The 17362-nt window shown below is 38.8% G+C and overlaps 1 protein-coding gene across 31 annotated transcripts in view; it reads right to left on the bottom strand.

Annotated features, from left to right (window-relative positions):
- Nucleotides 1-17362, bottom strand: part of ERC2 (ELKS/RAB6-interacting/CAST family member 2) — a 904903-nt gene that overhangs the window by 487164 nt on the left and 400377 nt on the right. For all 31 annotated transcript variants that reach the window (XR_011526912.1, XR_011526913.1, XR_011526902.1 and 28 more), the window contains one exon: nucleotides 4480-4617. Coding sequence is in view for 16 of the 31 variants with exons in the window: in XM_070574931.1 (XP_070431032.1) it covers nucleotides 4480-4617 (138 nt within the window). In the remaining 15 variants the exon portion in view is untranslated. The remainder of the gene's footprint in view (nucleotides 1-4479; nucleotides 4618-17362) is intronic.

The following is a 17362-nucleotide window of genomic DNA, read 5'->3' as shown; positions in this document are numbered from 1 at the left end:
CTTTAAAAAAAAAAAAGAGGCTGATGGAAGGAATAAGAATTCAAATTAGGGATCATCTTGGCTTCAAAGGAAAGGAAATAAAATTAAGTATGCGTGTTAACATTCAGAAGGTGTCAGAGCCATTTGCAAAGTAGGCTAATTTACTCTAAGCACTTGTACTATTGACTGGGCATCAATGACAAAAACATCAGCAAGCACCATAATGTTTTTAAGTGTTATTGATGATTCAGTACTACAAAATATTTCTCTGTCAATCACAAAACTAATTTAAGTGTCAGCCGCACAGGGCCAGATGTCAAAAACATGTGTTAAAAGGCCCTAATATGCCATGATCTACTTGATTAACAACTAAGTTGCAGAAATTCCAACAATGTGTTCTTGTTTTAGTCTTATTTGCATTGGCAAGTGTTCCTTATGTACTCATCTGGCTCTGCACAGGTCTAATCTATTTGTGCTTTATCATGGGGCGGGAACTCAATTGCAGTGGCCTCCAGCTCTGCTATCTGCTTTTCTCAACTGCTTATCTGCTATGCAGCTACAGCAAGGCTTGGCGAGACCAGCTTTATAAATACCATGGGCTCCGTCTCTTGAGCTTCTGTATGTCAATCCCAGAATTAAGTCACACTCAACCTTAACTTGCTAAGCAGCATTCTTTTTTGCACACTCTGAATATTTGAATAAGTTCCTGGAAATTAAAAGGAATAACACACTCCCTGGGATGTAATAATCCAAGTGGAATAGTGAATAGTGTCTAATGCATTCTATTCATCAGCCAAAAGACAGCAAACAATTAAATATTCTTATGAGTCCATGATTTTTAATTAATAATTTTATTTTTCGGCACCATGTCTTATCCCGAGGATCTGTTCAATTAAATGTAGATAAAAATGGAACTTGTGGGGGCCAGCCCTGTGGCATAATGGTTAAGTTCAGCGTGCTCCACTTTGGCAGCCCGGGTTCACAGGTTTGGATCTCTGGCACAGACCTGCACCACTTATCAGCCATGCTGTGGTGGCGACCCACATAAAAAGTGGAGGAAGATTGGCACAGATGTTAGCTCAGGGCTAATTTTCCTCAGAAAAAAAAGGAACTGGTAAAGGAAAGGCCATTAAAGGAGATTGTGATGCTGTCAAAAGCACAAAGATCAGAAGGTTTGACTTTTAGTCTCATTCCATCACCTGTAAATGGGTGGCCTTGGATTAGTCCAGGGGAGGTAAAAAAAGTCCCAACCACGGGCCAACTTAGAGTAGAAGTGGCTTCCTGGAGTGCTGGGTTGAGAAGTTAGCTTGTGCCATAGTCGATTAATGATGTCTGCTCAGGACCCAGAAATGGGAAGTGGGGCTGCACATGTCCAAAAATTTCATTTCTGGGCAAGTCATTTCTCATCACTAAACCCATTTCCCATCTTTCAAATGACAGAGCATGGATTTAGTGTTTCTCAAAGTGAGGTCTTCCAACCACTTACTTGCATCAGAATCACTGGGAATGCTTGTCAAAAAGCACACATTCCTGACCCCACAGGGGAGCAGTGAATCAGAATCACTACGACATGGGACCCAGAAAACTGTATTTTAAGAAGCTCCTGAGATGATAAGATTATTTGGATACACACAGAAGTTTGATACCCACTGGAATAAATACTTAAAGTAAACCTAGTCTTCTTTGTCCCATGATAGAGAACCTTGCCAGTTCTTACCCAATGCTTTTATCTGTACTGGCCAAATTCACCAGCATTCTGATTGTGGCACCTTTTGAAAATTCCCTCCAAATAAATTGCTCTGTGTTTACTTTTATTCTTCATGACTGTGAAAGGCTAAAACTCAGATGCAAATAAGGTTTGGAAACTAACACCTCACAGGCCAAAGCTGGCCCACAGAGCTATTTTGTTTGGCTTGAGATCATAATTTTTAGAAATCGGCACGTAAATGTTTTGAGACAGGTCAAGGACTCTCTAGGTTGCCATAGATGTCAGCAGTCCCTGCTGCATCACACCAAACTCACTTTCCTCATTTTTGTTCCCTGCCTGGCCCTTCAAGGCATCTAAGCTCTCCACTCCTCATCTATGGTCCCATTCAGATTTCACATGTCTGAGACTGCACATCAGCAGACAGAATAATTATTATCACAGTAGTTCCAAACGAGAATGGAACTTAGAGGTCAGCTAATTTAAACGTGCACTTTGAAGATAAGCTACTGAGAGGCCCCACGTGATGCAATCATCAAGTAGCAGAGACAGTCTGAGGGGACCAAACTTCCACAGAAGTCACCTTGTCTTCCGGGTCATCCCCTAGGTCTCAAAGGAAGAGCCTAAATAAAAGGAGGAGTTTCAGATTTGGGAATTGTTTGGGGACTTAAACTAGAATCAATCAAATCTTAATAAGGCCGGGGAAAAAATGATAAAATCCTGCCAAGAATCCTTGACATGAAATTATATATGTTTACTTCCATAAATTTGGAGAAAGAAATCAAGAGGTACAAATAGGCTGACATCATATCACCCAAAAACTGCAAAAGGGCTACATAACCACGAACGGTTTGTGAACCAACACTCCCTCATTCAAATTTTACAAACAAAATTACTATAGAAAGCTTTGGTGATAAATTCTCGAAAATTGAAAAAAGAAGATTATCTTTTCCTGAAAAATCATCATATTTATTCTTATAAATCTTCAAATAAAATCTTTTGTCTTATAATTTAATCCTAAAGTTATAATCTTCTAAGTTTTAACAGGAACATGCAGACTATCTAGCCATAGAATATGGCTCTTTTTTAGCTTCTATATTTTTAGCATAGAGCAATGTTTTTCATAATAGAGTGTACATGACAGTGACCTGCGGAACTTGCTAAAGTGCAGATGCCCAGACCCTGCTCAAGATTCTGATTCAGTAGGTAAAGATAGGGCCTAATAATTTAATTTTCAACAGGCACCTCCTCGTGATTCTGAAGTAGAAGTAAAGAAGCCTTCTTTAAGATATGCTGGCTTAGGGAACCTGGGAGCCATTTAATCTAATTCCCCTACTCCACAAATGGGAAAATTGAGGCCCTGGGAAAGAGAGTTATTTGCCCTCTGAAATCCCATGTATTTTACTTATTTACTGTCTGTCTGTCCTTCACCCCCATTAGAACCTAATCTCCATGAGAGCCAGTATTTTCACTCATTCCCTTCTCTGTGCCCATAGCAGTGCTTGTCCTGTGGCGGGGTCTCACTCAATCAATATCCACTGAGCACTGCCCCATGCAGGTATTGTGCTAGGCACCTGGGGAGGGCAAGCTAACACACACAAATAATACACAAATATGGGTGTGTTGCTTGGGCTTGGAGTCTGGCAGAAAAGACCAATTAATCACACAAAAACAGATAAATGAACAGTTAGGATTATTCAATCAATACAAGAGTTCTGGGAAGTGCACAGTATTCATGAGAACATAATGGAGGATTTCACCTAGCAGCCTCCTCTGAGGAAATGATTAATAAAATAATAATAATAATAACAATAGGTATAACTTATTATACCTACTGTTCTGAACAGTTTCCATATATTAATGCATGTTCTCCAAATATAATCCACTGAGGTAGGTACCATTATTATCCCCTTTTACAAATAAAAAACTGAGGAAGTGAAAGGTTAAGTAACTTGTCCAAAGTAGCAAATGTCAAATCTAGGATTTGAAGCCAGGCAGTATGGCTCCAATATCCACAGTCTTGACTACTGTGCCATACAGCTTCTCAGGAAACTGAGCTCTCAGAAGAAGAGGAATTAAATCTGCAGAGAGTAAAGAACATTCTTGGCTCAGAAACAGCATGTGCAAAGGGTCCGAGGTGGAAGGGAACGTGGTGCACTCAAAAATCTAGAAGGCCAGCATAGCTAGAACTCAGAAAACAAAGGAAGAGAGATGGTGGGTGAGGCTGAAAAGGAAAGAAGGAAAGAAGGAAAGAAGGAAGGAAGGAAGGAAGGAAAGAGGGAAGGAAGGTGGGAAGAAAGGAAGGAAGGAGGGTGGGAAGGGAGGGAGGGAGAGAAGGTAGGAAGGAAGGAAGGAAGGAAAGAAGGAAGAAAGAGAGGAAGAATAAAAGGGAGAGAAGGAAAGAAGAAAGGAGGATAGAAGGGAGGGAGGAGTGAGGCAGGCAGGCAGAGAGGTGGTTGATCAGGTAAGAGCCAGATCAGATGAAGGGCCAGGTTAACCTATTGGCCAGGTTAAGGATTTCAGTCTTTAATCATCCTAAGAATAATGACAAGCTAGTGAAGGTTTTTAAGCAGGGCCAAGGGTGATTTGAACAGGTTTGCATTGCCAAAAATTGCCCCTGGCTTCAGTGTGCCAAGTCTGGTGAAGAGGGCTAGCATGGGAGTGGGAGGCCTAGCGGGGACTGAGGGTAGTGTGAGCACATAGAGAAAAGCAGGCACATTTAATTGCATTTGGATCATCTCCTCCCAGCCATGTTTCCCAAATCCTGATATGCCCCCTTTTCAGTCCAAGCTCACCTTCTCTGACAAGGCCTCCTCGAGTGTTGCTAGTGCAGTATCTGTGTTACTGGAATCCGTCTGCAAGGACTTCACTCTGTCCTTCAGATTGGTCAGTTGCTTGTCTTTATCCCTAAGTTGTTCTTGCAAATTTTCAATCTGAAAATAAAGATCACCATATTTAATATATACGTTATTCCATATCCAAGGCCAAAATTCCTGAAGAGGACCTGTTTAAAAAAAATAGACCCAAGATTATGGATATTGTCAATATTACGAGGTTACGCTGACTTAGAACCAAGGCCACTTTGATGAGACCATCATTCTTCCACGTAACTCAACTTTGCGTTTAAATGGCGACATAGATGAGTGGAATATCTCCCTTTATACAAATGCAAGCCCTTCAGATATATAAGCACTATTATCTCTGTCTAATTCTATCTAGGTCTCAAGTCCATAAACCTAACCTTGGTACAGTGCATCAGAGAAATGCGTCATGTAGGATTTCTTCATTCAACAAGCAGACATTGGGTCTGTCAGGTGCCCATTCTGCACCAAGTATCATATCAGTATATGGCAGAACCTATGTAGTCATTCACTCACTCCTTTATTCAGTATTAAACTTTGTGATATGCGAAATGTTGTCAAGTGCTTGTTTCAAAGTAACCACATGAAAAGCCAAGTAGGTTATCACCAGTAGACTGTTAATGGGAAGAACTTGTGATATAAATCAAATGTAGCAAGTACTAAACACTCCATTTGGCAACTAAGTCATGTGCTGGCAACCAACCAGCCACTTTTATCCACTATCTGCAGCCTGAAATAAACACGCCAAATAGCTGATTATAACGCCTGCCCATGAACAGCAGCAAGGACCTTCTCCTGGGCATTGCCTACACTATCGCTCATGTTTTTATTCTCTGCTTTCAAACCACGTATTTCTTATCTAAAGATTAAAAAAAAAGCTCCACTGTACAAACAATTTACTCATATTAAGGGTTTTAAAATGACAAGGAAAAAAAGCAGTACAACTCTAAGATAAGTCCATTCAAAATATTTGTATTCTGCACCCAGGCTTTCTCAGGAAATCATTCCAAATGCATGTTTCACAATGAGTGACTCAAACAAATTTTTGGATTACTTTTCTCATTTAGCATGAATCTTGAATGGCAGTACAAATAACGGCAGTAGTAGCAGCAATAATGAGGAGGAGGAGAGGGTGACAGTGGAGGTGGCAACAGTAGCAGCAGCAAAATAGCTCTGAATGCAAAGGCAGTGACCCTGCTGACCGTCAACAGCAAGACATGGGACTCAGCTAATTTTTCCAGTGGTTCCAATGGACGTAGGCTAACAGAGATGGACATTTCCTCTTTCTTTCCTTCCTTCCGTCCTTCTTCCTTCCTTTTTTGCCTATGTACCTTTTCAATAAGACATGTTTTCTGCCTTGAGACAGACATCCTGGAAACTCAGGCTATAGGTCAAATAATTATCCTTCTCCTTCATCAAAATGCAATGTATTCATACCCACCTACCACTGTAAGAGCTCACTGCCCCTCTATCAAAAACACAGGAACTCAAAAGGCATAATCACCTGCAGTCAAAACAAAGGCTTCCTCCACTCCAGACAAGGGTTCACGTGGTTACATCCCACCATAAGCAAACAGAGGAGTGTGCAAGGATATGGATGGTTACGTGTCAGAATGGCAGTCATTATACAGAAGCAGCCAGCAACTGAGAGGACTGATTCTTCACACAGAGTGTGTGTTATTATTTTGAGTACAACCAAATCCACAGACATATCTGTGTACACATATCTGTGCAAATCCATATGGTTCCAAGCAAACAGATTAAGCAGCCCCTGTCCACCCTGGGAGACAGTGCCCTGGACAGGACAGAGAGGACTTTCTCTCAGGGCTTCAGCCCTGGGGCAGTGGTAGACGCTGATTTCAAGGGACTTTGGGCACTGGAAATAGAGGCTAAAGAAGACTGGCTGTGAACCTGTGTAAGACTCCCTCGGGCCTCCCCAAATAACCAGTAAGACTGAAGAGGTTGAGGGTCAGGGGTCCTACTGTACGCAGGTAGTAGCTAAGAGCTGGAGAAATGTAGGCAGGTGAGATCTGGGGACATACAAGTGACATATCTATTTATCTCACATCTAAGTGCCCAGCAGAAGAGCCAAGGGTACCAGAGACAAGAATGACTAACAGAAGTGGAATTCAGGGGGCCGGCCCGGTGGCAAAGTGGTTAAGTCCGCAGGTTCAGCTTCGGCGGCCGGGGGTTCACTGGTTCAGATCCCGGGTGCAGACATGGCACCGCTTGGCATGCCATGCTGAGGCAGGTGTCCCACATATAAAGTAGAGGAAGATGGGCACGGATATTAGCTCAGGGCCAGTCTTCCTCAGTGAAAAGAGCAGGATTGGCAGCAGTTAGCTCAGGGCTAATCTTCCTCAAAAAAAAAAAGAAAAAAAGAACTGGAATTGGAGACATTTGTAGAGCTAGGGATGCACCACTTGAAGAAATGTTGCACCAAGATTGCCAAGAATGATTCTTAACAAATACAAGGTGAAAGAACGGTTTGGTGAATATAGTCTCTCGTGTAAATAAAAAAAGATAAATGTGTGTCTATAGATCTATTTTTTTATTTACACAAGAGACTATATTCACCAAACCATTCTGCATGTGCACATATGTGGCTACTGAAATACATTTTTTTTCTGGAAAAAAAAATCACAGAAGTTTTAACAGTGTTTAACTTTGGGGAAAGGGTCTAGGGTTCAGGAGGTGGAAGAGAACTTTTGTTTTTCAATTTTGTACATTTCTGTAGTTTTCTGCTTGAACTTTATAACCTTGTGGGTGTTATTCATCTTTAATGCCAACCAGGATTATCTGGTCAGTGAGATTATGGGTTAATTTTAGTTTTTATTTCTATATTAAAATAATAAATATTACATACATGAGTAAATAGTAAATAAATAAATAACACAAATGCCTACTTAAAACTAAATTGTCCAAGTTACCAGCAATTACAGACTGTTGGTAAATTTAAACCATTATGCAAGTATTTAAAATCATGTTTGCATACAGTTGTTAACTAAATGGAAATAGTAGAACGATATGCAGGAAAAAAGCAGAATGTAAAATAATATGACATTTCTTTGTAAAAGAAAAATTCTTGCATAGAACAAAAATATATATAAAAAGGAACTCACTAAAATATCCTTATTTGGTAATGGTGTGATGAATGATTTTACTTTCCTTCTTTATACTTTCCTGCATCTGCCAACTTGTTTTCCTTGAGCATAATAAACAAAATAAAAGATATTTAAGACTAACTACAAAATACCAGAACGGTTCTTTAAATGTGTTTTGAACAGTAAGCTTGTTTTTTAAAAGGACTCGTTACAGGAGGAAATACTCCTCTGTTACTCCAAGACTCAATTGTTAAAATTTAAATTTTAGGAGACTGGAGTAAATGTAAAATTCTGTATCTTTAAAAATATGTATTATACAGCTTTCTCGTGTTCACAAATGACTATGACGTTTACAAGAAAAAGGTGTTTGGAACCTTTTTCTTCAAATGGTGAGGTTGTACAAGGTTCAAATAGCAGGTGTTGGAAAATTAGCAAATTGAAAACCAGGGTTAGGATGGGGAGGTTTGGGGTGTAAAGTGAGGACTTCTTGAGAAATTTCACAGGCTGCAAAAAATGGAATCCACCTTAGCAACACAGACAACTCACTGGTCTCTGTGACTTGACAAAATAAGAGATGGGCCTGAGCACAGGGTTGTCTTTGCCCTTGAACTGAGCTGCCTGTCCATCAGGGTTGGGCAGACTCAGAAGGAGTCAGTTTTGCTGAAGCAATACATGTACCTTCCAGAGCAGACCACTGGAGAGGGGGTAGGGGTTGAGGAGAGCTCAGGCCCTGGAGGTCACCGGAAAGCCCTAATCCTAATGGTTTCAAGCTGACTTCTGAAGCTCCAGGCCTGCCAAGCCTGAGGAGGGCCAATGCCCAGAGGGAGCTTTTGTGGGAGTTTTCACACAGGCTTAGTCCCCAGTGTGAGAGTGGTCATTGACTAGACAGCGGCAGCCTCTTTGACTCCACATCTGCTTCCTCTCTCATTTGGTCTCCAAGCTGCAGCCGAGTAACTTTCCTATTACACAGATCTGACTGTCTGACTTCCTGTCTCAGAACTCTTCAGTGACTCCTCATTGCCCTCCAGATGAAGCCAAAACTCCCTGTCATCTTACATGAGGTCCTCCACAGGAAGGCGCACCTGAACGTCCACTATCCATCCCGCAGCCAAGCCCCAGCCTTGCCAAACCACTCCTGCTGCCTCCCAGGACCAGGCTCTTGTACAGCCTCCCCATATTTGCCTATCCACTTCCTCTGCTTGGAACATCTTCCCACCCTAATTTTTCACCTGTTGAGTCCTACTCAAACCTTTAGTTATCAACATATTCCTCCTCCAGGAAGCCTTCTCTGACCCCCACAAGCCTAGGCTAAGTCTCCTTCTCTGCACTTTCCACACACTTTTAAAATTGCCCCTTTCTTTGTCTGTCTCCACAACATGGCCGAGGGCTCCATTAAGACAAGAGCTCTGTCATACTCACTGCTGTATTTCTGGCCAGAGCACCCAACTGGGTTGACAACACCACACATTTATTTATTGAATGAATGAAAGAAGGAAAGAAGGAACCCTAAAAAGAGTGTCTTGGATAAAAGAGAAGACCAGAGCAGCTGATAGTTGAGTCCCTTCAGCCCTGGCATTCTACAAAGAAGAAATTAAAAGCAATGGAGAAGGTCTCCATATAGCCACAGAGTACCTAAAATACGCTTAGGCATATTTATGCTTTCAAATATTGCCCAAAGGTATCTTTTTGGTTGTTTTCTTTATAGCGTTCTGAAATTCAGTTACTAAAAAAATTACTTTTCTCCATAACACATATCTCTATATTTTGTGTTATCCACATCTAGGGTATCAAAGTTATTAGCTGAATCAACAGAAACAACTCAGTCTGGTTTAAGCAGAAAAAGAGGGGGATTCACAAAACCACCAGAAAGGCTGGAGAACCAGGGTCAGGGGAAACAGCGTGGAACAACATCCAAAGTGCTGATGCAATTGGTCTAGTGCAGATGCTGTTGCCCAGCTGCTAAATACCAGAAACTGAGGTTCATAGCACCAACCCAGTTGCAACTGACCACTCAACCCCACTGCTAGCCCTCCAGTTGTGGTGCCCATGGCCTTGACCTCGCAATCACTGCAGCAGAGAGTCTCTCACATTCCCAACATCCCAACAACTCTCGGGCAGATACACCTAATGAGCAGAGCTCAGCTAAGGCACACAGCCCGACTGCCAGGGAGGCTGAGAAACCAAATGTTGACATTTTTACCTTCCATTGTGAGAGATCCCTCATAAGATCAGAAGAAAGTTCAGAGTACAAGTAGCCCAAAAAAAGGACCCATATCCATAATACCCAGAGAGAGCCATGGTGTTAGCTCCAGAATCAGCAAACTGTACCATCCTGAAACAAGTTCTCTGAACTTCCTCTTTCTCTCAAGTTCCTACAGGCCTACTGGCTAAGGTTTAACTCAGACACTTGTCCAAACGTGGTCCATGCAACTCTTCAGTCTGTGATAAGATAGCAGAAATCACAGGTGACTTCATATCACACCAATATTCAAGAACATGATTGATGGACTTGTCACCTTGAATAGTGTATAGACAAATGGAGATGTTTTTGAACTCACGTGTCACATGTGGCCAGAACCACACTGTGATCATACACGGTTGAACCATATATCATTCCATGACAGATTGGATATTTAAAAAAAGAAATAGGTTGCTTGGGAGGAATGAATTTGTAGGCCTGCTAATCTCTCACAATGCTTCAGAATACCTTGTCTTTTCCTTTATTTTATTGTGGTAAAATATACAAAACATAACATTTACTATCTTACCCAATTTTTAAGTGCATAGTGCAGTAGTATTAAATACCTTCATAATGTTGTGCAACCATCACCATCATCCATCTCTGAGACTCTTTTCATCTTGGAAAACTGAAACTATATCTATTAAATAATTTTCCATTCCCTCCTACCCCAGCCCCTGACAACTACCATTCCACTTTCTGTCTCTTACTTTGACTACCCTAGATACTTCATATAAGTGAAATCATACAGTATTTGTCTTTTTGTGATTGGCTTATTTCACTTAGTATAATGTCCTCAAGGTTCCTCCACGTTGTAGCATACGTCAGAATTTCATTCCTCTTTAAAACTGAGTAATATTCCATTGTGTATACATATATATATATATATCATATTTTGCTTATCCAACCATCCACTGATGGATTCTTGAGTTGCTTACACATTTTAGCTATTGTGAATAACGCTGCTTTGAACATGAGTGTACAAATATCCCTTTGACACTCTGCTTTCAATTCTTTTGGGTATATGCCCAGAAGTGGGATTGCTGGATCATGTGGTAGTTCTATTTGTAATTTTTGAGGAACCACCATACTGTTTTCCACAGTAGCTGTACCGTTTCACATTCCCACCAACAGCGCACAAGAGTTTCTACACATCTTGGCCAACACTTGCTATTTTCTGGGTTTTTTTGGCAATAGCCATCCTAATGGGTGTAAGGTGGTATCTCATTATAGTTTTGATTTGCCTTTCCCTAATGATCAATGATGTTGAGTGATCTTTTCATGTGTTTTTTATTTTGCCATCTGTATATCTTCTTTGGAGAAATGTTTATTCAAGTTCTTTGCCAATTTTTGAATCAGATTGATTTTTGTTGTTGAGTTTTAAGTCTCTATATATTTGTGTATTAATTCCTTACCAGTTATACAATTTACAAATATCTTCCATTCTGTGGGTTGCCTTTTTACTCTGCTGATATTGTCTTTTGATGCACAATTTTTAAAATTTTCATGAAGTCCAATTTGTTTATTTTTTCTTTTATTGCCTCTGCCTTTGGTGTCATATCCAAGACATCATTGCCAATGCTGTGACACTTTTGTCCATGTTTTCTTCTAAGAGTTTAAGTGTTACATTTAGGTCTTTGATCCATTTTGAGTTACTTTTTATATATGGTGTTAGGTAAGGGTCCAACTCCATTATGTTGCATGTGGATATCTAGTTTTCTTCCCCAGTACCACGTGTTGAAAAGACTATCATTTCCCCATTGAATGGTCTTAGCACCCCTATAAAAAATCATTTAACTATAAATGCAAGGGTTTATTTCTGAGTTATCTACTCTGTTCCTTTGGTCTATATAGCTGTCTGTACACCCGTACCACACTGTTTTAATATAGCATTGTAGTAAGTTTTGCAATCAGGAAGTGTGAGTATTCCAGCTTTGTTCTTCATTTTAAAGACTGTTTTGGCTATTCAGGGTCCCTTTGAAATTGTATATGAATTTTATGATAGGTTTTTCTATTTCTGCAAAAAATATCATTGGGATTTTGATAGGGATTGCACTGAATCTGTAGATCACTTTGGATAGTATTGATTTCTTAACAATATTGTCTCCCAATCCATGAGCACGGAATGTATTTCTGTTTATTTATGTCATTTTTAATTTCTTTCAGCAATATTTTGCAGTGTTCATTGTACAAGTCTTTCACCCTCTTGGTTAAGTTAATTCCTAAGTATTTTATTCTTTTTGACGCTGTTGTAAATGGAATTGTTTTCTTAATTTCCTTTCTAGATTGTTCATCACTAGTATACGGAAATACAACTGAATTTTGTGTGTTGAATTTGTATCCTGCCACTTTGTTGCATTCATTTATTAGTGTCAACAGTTTTTTGTGGAATCTTTAGGGTTTTCTATATATAAGATCATACCATTTTCAAACAGAGATAATTTTACTTCTTCCTTTTCATTTCTTTCTATTGCCTAATTGCTCTAAAACTTCCAATACTATGTTGAACAGAAGTGGTGAAAGTGGGCATCCTTGCCTTGTTCCTGATCTCACAGGAAAAGCTTTCAGTCTTTCACCATTGGGTATGATGTTTACTGTGGGTTTTTCATATATGGCTTTTATTATTTTGAGGTAGCTTCCTTCTATTCCTAGCTTTTGGAATGTTTTTAACATGAAAGGATGCTGAATTTTGTCAAATATTTCTTCTGCATCAATTGAGATGATTGTGTGGTTTTTTCCTTTCATTCTGTTAACATGGTGTATTACATTGATTTTTTTTTATGTTGAACCATCTTGTATTCCAGGAATAAATCCCACTTGGTCACAGTGTAGAATCTTTTTAATATTCTGCAAAATTTGGTTTGCCAGCATTTTGTTGAGGACTTTTGCATCAATGTCATAAAGGATATTGGTCTGTAGTGTTTTTCTTTTCCTTAGTGTTTTTGTCTGGCTTTGGTATCCGGGTAATGCTGGCCTCATAGAATTAATTAGGAAGTGTTCCCTTTTCTTCAGTTTTAGGAAGAGGTTTTGAAAGACTGGTATTAGTTCCTCTTTAAATGATTGGTAACTTTACCACTGAAACCATCAAGCCCATGGTTTTCTTTGTTAGAAGATTTTTGATTACTGATTCAATCTCCTTATTAGTTATACATCTGTTTAGATTTTCTATTTCTTCATAATTTAGTCTTAGTAGGTTTTGTGTTTCTAGAAATTTGGCTATTTCATCTAAATTACCAATTTGTTGACATACAATTGTTCATAGTACTCTCTTAGAATTCTTTTTATTTCTGTAGAATCAATAGTAATGTCCCCAATTTCATTTCTAATTTTAGTAATTTGAGCTTTCTCTCTTTTGTTTCTTAGTCCACCTAGTTAAAGATTTGTCGATTTTGTTGATCTTTTCAAAGAAACTTTTCATTTCACTGATTTTCTCTATTGTTTTTCCTGTCTCTATTTCATTTATTTCTATTCTAATCTTAATTATTTTCCTCCTTGTGCTAACTTTAGGTTTAGCTTTTCTCTTTCCAGTTCTTTAAGTTGCATACTTAGGATGTTGATTTGAAATTTTTCTTGTTTTTTAATGTAAGCATTTATAGCTATAAACTTCCCCCTTAGTACTGCTTTCTCTGCATTCCACAAGTTTTGGTATGTTGGTTTTTCATTTTCATTACTAAGGATTTTCTAATTTCCCTTATGATTTCTGTTTTTATACATTGGTTGTTTAAGAATGTGTTGTTTAATTTCCATAAATTTGTGAATTTTTCTGTTTTTCTTCTGTTATTGATTTCTAACTTCATCCTGTCATGGTCAGGGAAGATACTTTGTATGATATCCATCTGTTTAAATCTATCGAGGCTTAATCTGTGGGCTAACATACAGTCTATACTGGAAAATGTCCCATGTGCACTTGAGACGAATGCATATGCTGTTGTCAGGCAGAGTGTTTTGAATATGGCTGTTAGATCTCACTGGTTTATTGTGTTAAGTCCTCTATCTCCCCACTTATCTTCTCTCAGGCTGTTCCATTACTGAGAGTGGGATACTGAAGGCTTCAACTATTATTGCAGAACTGTCTTCGTCTCCCTTTAGTTCTGTCAGTTTTTGCTTCATGTATTTTGTGGGTCTATCATTAGGCACATAAAAGTTTATGATTGTTATATCTTCTTGTTGTTTTGAACTTTCCATTAATTTATAATGCTTTTCTTTGTCTCTCATAAACTTTTTTGATTTAAAGTCTATTTTTTCTGATATTAGTATAACCACCCTGCTCTCTTTCAGTTACTATTTGCATGGAATGTATTTTTCCATCCCTTCACTTTCAACCTATTTGCGTCTTTGGATCTAAAGTGAGTCTCCTGTAGACAGCATATAGTTAAATTGTGGGGTTTTAAAAAATCCATTCTGCCAATCTCTATCTTTCAATTTCTATCTCCAATTAAACTTGGAGAGTTTAATCTATCCACATTTACAGTAATTAGCAAAAAGGAGGGACTTACTTCTGTCATTTTGTTATTTGTTTTCTATATACCTTATAACTTCTTTGTCCCTCATTTCCTGCATTACTGTCTTCTTTCATGCTTAGTTGATTTTTTGTAGTGAAATGTTTAAATTCTTTTATCAATTTATTTTGTGTATATTTATAGCTATTTTCTTTGTGGTTACCATGGGGATTACATTTACCATTCTTAAGTTATAACACTTAATTTGAATTCATACCAGCTTAGCTTCAATAACATACAAAACTCTGCTCTTTCATAGCTCTGTCCCCACTCCTTTCAGTTGTTGATGCCACAAAATTACATTTTTATACATTGTGTGCCCCAAAACACAAACTAATAATTCTTTTAAGCGCATTAGTCTCTTAAATTATGTAGAAAACAGAACACGGAGTTACAAACCAAAGTTACAATAACATTAGTTTTTAGACTAATAATTTTAAAAAATATATTAGTCTTTTAAATCATGTAGAAAACAAAAAGTAGAATTACAAACCATTATTACAATAATACTAGCTTTTATAATTTTCCATGTATTTACTTTTATTGAGATCTTTAGTTCTTCATACAGCTTCGAATTACCCCCTGGTGTCCTTTCATTTCATCCTGTAGGATACCCCTGAGCAGGGCAGGTCTAGTGTTAATGCACTCCCACAGCTTTTGTTTATCTGGGATTATCTTAATATCTCCCTCACTCTTGAAGAACAGTTTTGTTGAATATATAGAATTCTTGGGTCACAGGTATTTTTCTTTTAGCACTTTGAATATATTGGCCCATTTTCTTCTGGCCTGCAAAGTTTCTCATTAGAAATCTGCTTATAATCTTATTTAGGATCTCTTGTAAGTGACAAGTCACTTCTCTCTTGCTTTCAAGATAGTCTCTTTGTCTTCGGATTTCAAAAGTTCAATTATAGTGTGTCTTGGTGTGCCCCTTTCAGAATTCATTGAGCTTTGTGGATGTTTCTGTTCATGTCCTTAGACAAATTTGGAAGATTTCAGCCATTATTTTTTCAAATATTCTCTTTGCCTTTTTCTCTCTCTCTTCCCCTTCTGGGTCTCCCACAATATGTGTGTTGGTCTACTTGATGTTGTCCCATAGGTCATCAGGCTCTATTCACTTTTCTTCAATCGTTTTTCATTCTGTTCTTTAGAATCAATACTTTCCATTGTCCTATCTTCAAGTTTGTTGACTCTTCTGTCAGCTCAAAGCTGCCTTTGAACTCTTTTTATTGAATTTTTCATTTCAGTTATTGTAATTTTCAGCTCCAGAATTTCCTTTTGGTTTCTTTTTAGGCTTTCTATCTTTTTATTGATATTTCCACTTTGTTCATACATCATTCACTTGATTTTCTCCACATCTTCCTTTCTTTGAGCAGTTTTTTTTCTTTTGCTGGGAAAGATTCACCCTGAGTTAACATCTGTTCCCAAAATTCCTCTCTCTTTTTTTTTTCCCCTCCCCAAAGCCCCAATACATAGTTGTATATTCTAGTTGTTAAGTCCTTCTGCTTATTCCATGTGAGCCACTGCCACAGTATGGCTACTGAGAGACAAATGGTGTGGTTCCATGCCCAGGAACGAAACCTGGGTCGCCAAAGTAGAGTGCACTGAGCTTTAACCACGAGGCCATCAGGGCTGGCTCTCTTTGAGTGTCTTTAAGACAGTTGTTTTAAAGTCTTTGTCTAATAGGTTTGCCATCAGGTCTTTCTCAGGGACAGTTTCTGTTGATTCATTTCTTTCCTTTGAATAGGACATACTTTCTTATTTCTCTACATGCTTTCTGATTTTTTTTGTTGAAAACTGGACATTTGAATCTCATAATGTGATAACTGGAAATCAGAGCCTTCATTTCCCAGAGTTTGCTATTTTTTTCTTGTGCTTTTATTTTTAATATTTTTTTTATTGTTGTAGGCTGTCTCTGTGCCAAAGATCAGCCTAAGGTATAAATTTAAGGTCTCTTCAGATCTTTCCTGAGTCTGTGTTTTTCCCTGGGCATGCACCATCACTTTCTAACTTTCCTTGTATATGCAGTTGTTCTTGAATGTCCTAGTCTTTAATGTCTGGCTCTCAAAAGGGGAAAAGAGAAAAATGAAGGGAAGTGGGGAAAAAGGGGGCTGATGGCCCTTTAACTTCCCTGGAAGTCACTTCAGCCAGAGGAGGAGGAGCTTGCAACAATGTGGGAAGGTACAAACACAATGGATGCTGATTCTTTGACTGCATCTCTGAGCTCAGAAGCAGTAATCAACGATCAGAATACATATCCTGGATATTTGGAAGACAGGATCCTTTTTGCCCACCCTGGCTCCTGCAAACTGTGTGGAGGCTGCTCCAGGAACCCATATTCAGCTGCCTACCATTTGGCTGAGGGGTAGGGAATGGATAGCTTCTACTGTGCTAAGAGCTGATATTGACCAAAATTAATGGCGTTTTACCATTCAAGCCTTCCCCTGGAAGTAGCAAGCCTTCAACAGACTCCAGAGTTCCAAAAGAGTTACATCAGACAGATTCTGCCAGTGCAATTGTTGTCTAGATGAGGAGACAGATTCCTGGTGCTTCCTACTCTTCCATCTTGCCAGAATCTTCTTCCTTTTACATAACACCAAAGATGCTCACTGAGTGGACAAGGCAAAACTGGTTGCTAGTACAGGACTCACTAAATCACGGATTTAAACATGAAGATTTATATCAACCCATTGTATTGGATTTCTATTGCTATATTAAAAATTACCACAAACTTTGCAGCTTATAAAAACATGAATTTATTATTTCACAATCTGTAGATCAGAAGTCCAAGCATGATGCAATTGGTTTCTCTGCTTAAGGTCTCAGAAAGCTGAAATCAAGGGGTCAGTTAGGCCGAGTTTCCACCTGGAACTTGGGATCCTCTTTCAAAATCCTTCAGGTTGTTGGCATTATTCAGTTTCTTGTTGGCTATTGGCCAGGTGTCGCTCTCAGCTCCTAGAGGCTGCCCTCAGGTCCTT

Source organism: Equus przewalskii, chromosome 15 (genome assembly GCF_037783145.1).
Source record: "Equus przewalskii isolate Varuska chromosome 15, EquPr2, whole genome shotgun sequence".
Lineage (NCBI taxonomy): Eukaryota > Metazoa > Chordata > Mammalia > Perissodactyla > Equidae > Equus > Equus przewalskii.
This window is presented reverse-complemented; position numbering and strand designations above follow the sequence as displayed.